Source organism: Zonotrichia leucophrys, chromosome 3 (genome assembly GCF_028769735.1).
Source record: "Zonotrichia leucophrys gambelii isolate GWCS_2022_RI chromosome 3, RI_Zleu_2.0, whole genome shotgun sequence".
Lineage (NCBI taxonomy): Eukaryota > Metazoa > Chordata > Aves > Passeriformes > Passerellidae > Zonotrichia > Zonotrichia leucophrys.
This window is the reverse complement of record NC_088172.1, coordinates 66,060,862-66,070,513: the sequence shown is the minus strand read 5'-3', so window position 1 is coordinate 66,070,513 and position 9,652 is coordinate 66,060,862. Positions and strand designations below refer to the sequence as shown.

Here is a 9,652-nt window from a genome sequence, read left to right as displayed (position 1 = left end):
ATAAACACATTTTTTATCTTTAGTCCATGACAATTTATTTTCAAGGGAAGATAGGGAAGAAAAATTAAGTAAGCTGCTTTTTGTTTTGCTAGGGTGGCTAGTTTCACATTACGAATCAGCAAAATTGCTACTTCATAGGGCAGCCATTTTTAGCTGATGTCAGTGAAATAAATGGTGCAGGGGATGCCAACTTTGTGCCCTTTGGCACTCGTCATTGATCAGATGGACCAGGCCATGTGATATACACTGGTTTCAGATTATGCCTGTACATAGGTAGTCTTTCTATGCTGACAATGTTTTACAGAAAGCAGGGGGGTGAAGAGAAAAGCAAAGGATTTTGTATAGACTGGAAAAAGTAGATGTAAAAATGTAGGGCTAGATCATCCCATGGGCACAGCATTACGGCTCAGGGACCAGGGAGAGCCCTGGATCTCCCCTGAATCCCTCAGGGGTAGCAAATGGCAAAAGCATGCTGGTATGTCATTACTGGTCTGATTCCTTCCAGTGCCCAATAGGCAGCAGTCAAGAGATGGAGATAAGAAAGGATGGCATGTAAATTCTTGGGGGAGAACTATTTTCTCATTTTTTGTGACATATCTATCCTTTTGCTAGAGACTTAAATATTGAACCTGAGCCTAAAGCCAGTTCCTTTACTGGGGTCACTGCAGTCAGCAGCTCATCATGTGAAGTGCGTGATAAACACTATTCACTGTAGCTCAGGTTATATTTTCACCACCTCCCTAAGCACTGATCAGTTGTCAAACAGTGATTGAGCTCATTAAAGAAATATAGAAATGAGTAATTTTTTGTAAGCACCAGGAAAACAGACCTCTGTAGTGCAGTCTGATGAGTGGCCCAAGAGTGCCTGTGCCCCTGTGCCCCCCTGGGCTCCAACGGCAGGGAGCAGCCGGCCACACTCACAGGAGTGTCCTCAGCTGAGTCTCTAGTGCACTGAACATCTTCTCTCCCAGTCCCAACATATTTTATCTAACTTTGGGGAGAATGATGGCTGATATAATAAAGAAAAAAAGGAAATCCCAGCAGTGAGTACTGGAAAGAGATGAAATGCCTTGAGGATTTCGATCATGACTTTTCAATTCTAATCTGCAATTCATATAGTTCCATTTTGTTACACTCAGTTTATAAAATCACTGTTCTAGACACAGAATTATTGGCATGATATTTTAAAATTATCTAAGTCATTTTAGTAGAATGCAATTGCATATGGCTGCTTATCTGGTTTGTTTATGTTCAACTTCTATTGATTTCAAAGGTCTTTGACTGGAGCTGCATATATCTTCACAGGTTCAAAAAACGGTAAATTATTGTTCATAGGGTCAAGATAAAAAAAGAACAACACACCAAGCATTTATTAAAGGACAATCTGTGGGTTTCTCCTTCTACACAGCATTTCACACTGTGACAGAGCCTGTGTGTGAGAGAGAAGAATGGAGAAATCCATGAACACATCTGATGATTTCAGAGATAAGGCAATGATAGCTGCCAGCTCCAAGCATCGTGATGAACTGCTTTTTTCTTATAAGGGAATTCTCTACCCTTCTACTATTTGCTATCCGGAAACATTCAAAGCCTTGGAGTCCTTTGAAGCCAGAAGGGATGATGTAATTTTGGCAGGATATCCTAAATCCGGTGAATATATTTATTTTTTTTCATAAATAGATTCTGTAACAGCAAGTAACAAGGTTTGGACCAAATATAGGCAGTATATATGATTTATAGCTACAAAATATGATATATTACGCTAAATAATTGTATTTAGAATGTTATACAAATTTTGTAAAACTGATTTCATTCTCAAAAAGCACCAGAAATTCTTTATGAATATTAGATATGGGAAATTTTCTAAAAAACTGTAAAAAATATTCTGATTTTCTTTTCTATAGCATCTAAAGGTTTTTGTTGTCTTTACTTTTCATAGTCATGAAGTTAAATGCACAAATTGGAGAGAATCAAAACACAGTTTTTTACACCAGGGGGAACTAGGTCTCCTCATATTCCACGATCTGCTCTCACTTGTATATTTAATACGTTAAGAGCTTTATGTTTTTACAATGTAGCCTTTGGTACCTTCAAATGGCATATTCAATATTAATTTGTTTAATTGCCATAAGTGTCAGAAATAGCTATCAAAAATATTTTTGTAGTCCTTGAAGTGATGACACTGTTTTTTAAGTGTTGGGAAATCAAGAGGTCATCTTTGCTAGGGTTGCAAGTTTACCTTACCTATGGCTCCTTCTGCCTGAGAGAAATGGTCCACATGCAAGCCAAAGGTTTGGATTAGTTGTGTCTCATATACACTTTAATCTTGCTGTTTCCTTCTTCCAGCAATTGGTTCACACTGCCTTATAGTGGATAGTCACAGCTGACAGGATTATGAAGGCTTTGCTTTTTCTTTGAACTTTCTTTTTGAAGAAATGGAATGCACTTGCTAAGATTGCAGTGAGAAAGATGTAGGCACCAAGTGGCCAGAAGTCAGGACATGGTAAATCAGAGATGGGAGATGTATGCAGGCTCTTTGTTATCTTTTGAAGAAACAGATAACAAGTATGTCTAGGAAATGTCACTTCAGAGAGGTTTTTCCTATTGTTAAAGAAAATGTGTGCACAATTTTTTGATCTAGTTCTTCTCCTGTTTTGAGTATTGTGACCCATCTTTCTTCCAAAGATAATCCAGCACACCAGAAAACACTTCATGCATTAGCTTTAAAGTACAGGTTCACCACCCCAGTCTCGCTTATATGTGTCACAATAAAATTTATTACATTAAGGCAGGTTTTCCTAGTTGAATCTCTGTGGTTCTTCTCCCTGATTAGTCAGTTTACAGTACACAAGTTATGGTGTACTGAAGTGTTCAAGTTGGAGAAATATGTCCTTATGAGGAGCAAAGGTAGGATCCTGGGTGGTGGTTGACCAGACAGTCAGCTGTGATTGTATGACATGAAAGGAGACCAGGTAACTCAGCTGGTAGTACTAGCACCTCTTGAGTTTCCTGGTAAATCCATTTCTGTCCATTCTAAAAGTTTTACAAGCACTTCTGTATTTTTCTTCTTTCAGGCTCAAACTGGCTAAGTCAAATCTTAACTGATCTGATAGCCATATCGCAAAAGAAAACACCCGGTAGTGAAAGCACTGTGAATGCTGAAGAACCAAGACTGATTCCCTTCATTGAAATGGGAAATCTTGAAAAATATGAGGTGGGAACAGAATATGTATGGAAATGATCAACATTATGTGCTTCAAATGCTGAATATATGATGTATGAACTCTTCCATTTTTCTATAAGAACTTTACTACTCCTCTTTATGTGGCATCTGGTCAGGATTAATTTACTATGGACTGTCAATTATTGAGGGTTGAATGAATATTTCAGTGGGACTTGAGAGGAGGACATACCCATGAGATACATAAGAAGTTCAGAAATTCAACATATCATCTTTTGTATTTAAGAAGAGCTTCATGAAGTGTCAAATCATGTAATATTAGCATTTGTCTCTTTTACTACCTCTTCCTCCTCCTCCCCTCTCTCTGACCTTGAGATGCTTCAGCTTTCACAGAGAGCTAATGTGTACCCCACCTCTAGATCTGATCCCTTGTTTACCAGACCTGAAGAGAGTTATCACAAAAGAGAACTAACAATGAATAGTATTTTCCAATTGTTCATGGGCTTTTGAACATTAAAGCTACTCAGAGCAGCCCAATAATATCCCAGGAGAGCACTCAGTAAAAAACCCAAAACCCATTTATATCAGCCATTAACTGTAGATAAGTTCATCAAGGCCACATTTTAGCATAGGTAATGAAAAGAATACTTGTACTAACTGAGCTGTCCACTTTCCTCCTTCCAATTCTTCAAGCGAATGACCAAATTACCTTCTCCAAGATTTATAGCTACTCATCTCCGTCCTGAAAATCTTCCCAAATCTATCTTCAAAACAAATGCCAAGGTGAGTGTTGATTTTAATGTACTAAAACAAACACTTCTACATTTTTTTCAGTTTAAAAAGAAAATGTAGTACTTTTCTGGCAGTTAAGTATCACTCTCTTGCTAAGTGTTTAGCCTGGCCATTTCTACACCTTTATGGTTCTATATGTTTAAGTACTGCCATTCAACTCATTTAACCACAGTTTGCCCTTATTGGCCTCTTTGTGACAGGTTCCACAAGAGAGTTACAGGGTTTGAATAAATCCTCCAGAGGCAAAATGGATTTTGACGGGATTTCCTGTGGGAGGAATTTTATGGCATTCTTGAAAGTGAGGGCTTCAATGCGTCAAATTTCAAGAAGCATTTATATTTTTTAGAATTTTCCCTGTCACTTCAATGATGACCTATGCTTGTACTGAGCAAAACATACTTAGAATATGCATAAATAATTTGGTAAATTTGTAAAAGATAATAGTTCTAGGCAGCCATCCTCTCATGGTACCAAAGCAAAGTTAAATACTGCACCTTCTGAATTGAGAATGAAATTGCTACTTCTGCAAGAAGCACACAAGGTATTAGAAATCTCCAACTGCAGTTATAAAGTATATTATTGTTATTTCTTTTTTTATGCTGTACTCTTCTACGTCTTTCCCTAATAAATAATATTTTAATTTTTTTCTAGATATTGTTACTGATTCGTAATCCAAAAGATGTTGCTACATCTTATTACCATTTTTCCAATGGCTTGCCACTTCTTCCCTCCTATGAGACCTGGGAGGATTTCTTCACAGATTTCATGACAAAGAAAAGTACAGTATATGTTTCTGTCTATGTCAATTGTCCAATGATTTGTTATTTTATAAGAACCTTTGTTCTTTGGTAAATCAGGTTCACTAGGATCTTTTGGTTTGCAATACAAAAGTCAGGGAGATTAAAGACAGAGAATTAGAATTCTGAACTGAAGTTTAGCTTACTGGTCTTCCTGCTTGAGGCTACTATTTAATAAAACTGCGATTCCAGAGACTTCTTGAATTTGTACATACTGGTTTTTTTTCCTGGAAAAAGCAGTTCTTCCTTAACTCTACCTTGGGTCCCCTTTACCCCTGCTCTCCTGTGTCCAACATCATGTGTCTGTGGTGATATATAATCACCTCAAAGGCACATTGGATGAAAGGAATTATTTGGACTAAGTCTAGTGCATTAAAATGGGGACTAATTCTAATGCATTGTAAAAGGGAAAAAGTGATAGCACTGGTTTAAGTTTATGAGCGTGGCATAGCTCATGGCCAGCAGAAAAGAAGGTTCAACAAGGTCTTAGACTGGATTAAGGCAGTCTTACAAGATGGTTGGCAAGATGATGGCTTTTTTGGTGAACTCAGAGCTGTCTTGAAAAGGTTACAAGTTTTATTTTCTGACTTACAAATCGTATCATATGTTTGAGCCTGGAGCAAGACCGGACTACAGAAGTGTGTAAACCCTGCCTGACATGATTAATATAGCCCTTGGCTGACACAGCTTCATGAGCAAAACCTGTATGATCTTAATTGATGCTTCATCTTGCGATCCTTTGTTCTGTTTAGTGGCTTGGGGATGCTATTTTGAATACCTTTCTGAATGGAACAAATATGCTGACAAAGAAAATATTATGACAATAACTTATGAAGAGGTAAAAGAGGTAAGGTTAGCAACAGTTACAAATACTTTATACTTCAAGGGATTTTTCCTGAACCAATACACCCTTATATGAATGCAAGGTATCCAAGGTGTGTGAGACAGATTTTTGTTTTAAGGGAAGAAAAGGTGAAATTCAAACTTAAAAACCTTTGTAAAATTTTGCTTGTGAAAATATTTCTTGTTATTTTTTTATCTATGATATAAGACCAAATATTTGTAAATATAAATTTCCAGTAATATTTTTAGGAAGAAGCTTAAATTATTACAGCAGTGTAGATTTTGCTCACCTTTAAATCATATATAATATTTTGTAACATATAAGAAGAGAGCTCGTAATCTCCTCCAAAATAATTGTGGAGAAGAGGAACACTCTTGGCCACTGTAGTCCTAGAGAATTCTACGAATACCCCATGTATGCAGCCAGCAGAGCGACATAGGAATGTGCAAACACCTTGGAAAGCAGAGTCATTTGTTTGAAAGTCATGCCATATGTTACCTTCCTCTTTCCAGAATCCTGCCCTGAGTGTGAAAAACATAGCTACGTTCTTTGGAATTCCTCTGACTGAGGAACAGCTCCAGCTGGTGGTAGAGAGGAGCAGCTTCCAGTCTATGAAGAAAAACTCAGACAAGACCCATGGGTCATTTGGCAATATTCTCTTTCGCAAAGGTAGGGAGCTTCAGGGGGCTCAGAGGTAGAAATCTGCCACTCTAAAGGATTTGGGCCATTGTCTGGTTCTTTTTTCTGCACTTACATCAGAATTGTAAGATAGTGTCAAGCAGGTGATCACTGCTTTTCTTGAGAAAAGAGGAAGAAAGGTGAGGAAGATGCACAGCAAGGCTCTCACAGCAGAGCCACTCCTGGCTGCTCCCAGGTTGCTGGCAGGAAGGAGGACCTGTCATGTGTCTGAATTCCTCTCCACCTCTGTGCCTGGATCACCAAGTGCCCAGCCTTTGGAGCTGGCAGCACTGGGCCAAACTCAGCCTGAGTGGAGTGACCACACTTTGTAGGAGAGTATGGGAATCTTCTGAGATGGCCACTGCCAAACTCCTAATCGCTCTTACGCGCTACAACTAAGCCAAGCTAGCAAGAATCCAGATGGACACAAGAGAGGGAAGGGAAGGGAACTACTTTTGCAGTGTAATATGTGGGAGGTTGACAGGAGGAGGGCAACCTGGTTGTCAGAATCTATTTCTGCAATTAATGTTAAAGAAATAACTGGATAAAAACAGAAGCTGCCAAAGGAGCAGATAGTCAGCTCTGCCTCCTGGAAGATGATTCTTAATTCTTCATGACCTTCCACTTTGCCAGTCATTGCTGACTAGAGGAGAGAGATGGAGGGAAACAGAATTTTAGGCTGCCTTTTTGAAACATCGCCTTAAGAGGAGTTTGTTCTTTTGCATGATGAAAGATGATTCACATATATATGTAAGTCCACTGACTGCAGAAAATTACATTGGTATAGAAAAATGTTTCATCTGGAAAATGGATCAATGTGATTTTGTGTGCAATGCAATAAAAATGACAGCTGTATAGAAAAAACAATGAAAGATCTTCATTTTCAAGAGATTGTTTTTTGCTTCTTTGAAGGTGGTGTAAGTGACTGGAAGAATCTTTTCACTGAAGATCAGAATGAGAAAATGGACAGAGCATTTGAAGAACATATAGCAGGAACAAAACTTGGGAAAAAGTTGAAGTATGACTTGTACTGCAAAGCCTGAAGAGAAATGAAATGTGGTTAGAGCAAGAACTTTGTAAGGCAGACTCAGATCATCTGAATGCTATACACTGGAAACCTAGATCAAATGATCCAAGTATCTTAGAATTACTGTAAGAATCATTGCAGCAGCCTTTACAGTGACCAGCCTTTTGTTTAATGGTGACATCTTTGGCTACACCCATTTCCCAAAGATGATGTAAACTAATGATATTTACAAATACTCAACAGCCCTGTTCCAGATGTCACCTGGAAGGAAATGCCCCTTTTCTTTCTAGACAAATTCTATCTCCGTTGCCGATTTCTAATTATTTAGCATGTAGATTATTTTTTCCTTCAAAAATGTTTCAAATCAGTCAACATCTTCACAGAAAATATCTGATATATGTGTAGTCACTGTTACCAATACTGTGTTCAAGGGCATGAAAGAGAGTGAAAGGCCCCTCCACAGGGTAATTCACCTTCCTTTGCCTGTTCTCTGTAGGGATGACCAGTGGAGATAAACATTTCACCATCTCAGCACTCCTTACCTTCTAAAAAGGTGTCCCCCAGAACACAACTACAGCCCCAGAAGAAACAATTTCACCCAAAGACTAAATTATGGATATGAGGAGAGACAAATGAAAGGCAAGAAGTAGAATTTGATTTACACTATTCCTAGAAAACTTCACATGCAAGTGTCTCTCCTGTCAGATTTAATTACAAAAAATTCTCAGATGTGAGTATTTGATCCTGAGAAATTTGGTTTGGGTGATACCTGTCCTCAGGTCTGGACATTGCCTTACAGTGCCTGGATGCAGGACAGAGCCATTGCCTGTAAGGAACCTTTATCCTGGGATGTGTATCCATTTCTGGAGTACTGTGTGGTAACCAATAAGTAGGGAAGTTGAAAGGAGTTGAAAAGAGCAATAGAGGTCTGCTTCTGCTTCTGCCAAGGGATGAGATGTGACCCTGAAGCCAGCAGGGTAGCACTGCACAGTATCTGCTCAACAGCTCTGCCCCTTTGACCTTGGGCACACCCAAGGGGTTGATTATTCACCAGGGCTGTGATTTACCCTCACCTGGCAACTCCCTGCTCAACTCAGTGGCCCCACAGGGCCACTCACTCTTTCACCTGCAATGGGATGGGGGAAGGAAACAGAGTGAGAGGAGTCATTACTGAAATAAAGACATTTAAATACCTAAAGCTAGAGCTATGTGTGCAAGCAAAGCAAAGTAAAGAATTCATTCTGTCCTTCTACCAGTCAAATGTTCAGCTGTGTCCAGGGCTCCATCACCCATGACAGTGACATGGTAAGACAAGTGCCTTACCTCTCAGCATCTCTCTTTCCTTCTTCTTCCCTCACATTTTATTGCTGAGCATGACTCCATATGGGATAGAATAATTCTTTGGTCAGTTGGGGTCAGGTGTCCCATCTGTGTCCCCTTTTAATTTCTTGTGCACCTTCAAGCTACTCTCTGGCAGCTCAGTGTGAGAATCAGAGGAGGCCCTGACACTGTGTAATTACTGCCTAGCAATGACTAAAACATCTCTGTGTTACCAACATTGTTTTCAGCACAAATTCAACACATAGCTCCTTACCAGCTACTATGGGGAAAATTAATTCCATTGCTGTGAAAACCAGCGCACACACATTTGTTGAAAGGTTACAGTACAACATTGAACCAAACTTGAAACTTGGTTGACTTCAAACCAATTGAGAGTATAGCATCAGCCAGGTGTACATGAAAAAGTGAAGTGTAATGGATGTCCTACTGGTGTCTTTATCCTTTCTGGAACCAATTGGCTTGAACAAATGGTGAAGGAGTTGGCAGATGCCAAATATACAGAAGAAGAAATGAAAGAGAGAATAAATGCTGAAAAGAAGCTAGAGACATTCCAGCGTTTAGAATTTGGGGATTGTGGGATATATGAGATAAGCAGGGAAATTCTGGGTAGAAGAAAGAGCAAGGTATGCTTGTGTAGATAATCGATAATCAGATATTATGACAAGTTTTGATCTGATGGGGGAAGATGACCAGAATGAAAAAGACTCTAGTATTCTAGCGGAAAAGAAAAGATGAAGGAGGATCCTAGAAATGTGTACAACACCTTAGTTCTCTGGCCCAAAGGGCCTTTAAGAGAAGTTGAGAAAATCCACCCTGATCTGGTACTGAGGATTAGTTATTTTTCATCTCCATTTCAGTACTATCTATATTGTAAAGGCAACATTAGTAGTATCATGCAGGCTGGTACATAATTTGTTTCCTGGCAGTTGCTTCATAACTGTCATGTAATCCTGGCATCATGGATCACGTGCAATCATGAGAGATTGATCCTC

General features: G+C 39.0%; 1 protein-coding gene across 1 annotated transcript; it reads left to right on the top strand.

The window, feature by feature from the left end:
- The first annotated feature begins 1,448 nt into the window (after window positions 1-1,448).
- Window positions 1,449-7,415, top strand: LOC135445145 (sulfotransferase 6B1-like). The gene is made up of 7 exons (XM_064707183.1): window positions 1,449-1,650; window positions 3,075-3,214; window positions 3,875-3,964; window positions 4,625-4,751; window positions 5,523-5,617; window positions 6,127-6,283; window positions 7,205-7,415. The coding sequence occupies exons 1-7, from the start codon at window positions 1,449-1,451 to the stop codon at window positions 7,333-7,335; spliced, it is 942 nt and encodes a 313-aa protein (XP_064563253.1). The 3' UTR covers window positions 7,336-7,415.
- Window positions 7,416-9,652: the final 2,237 nt, after the last annotated feature.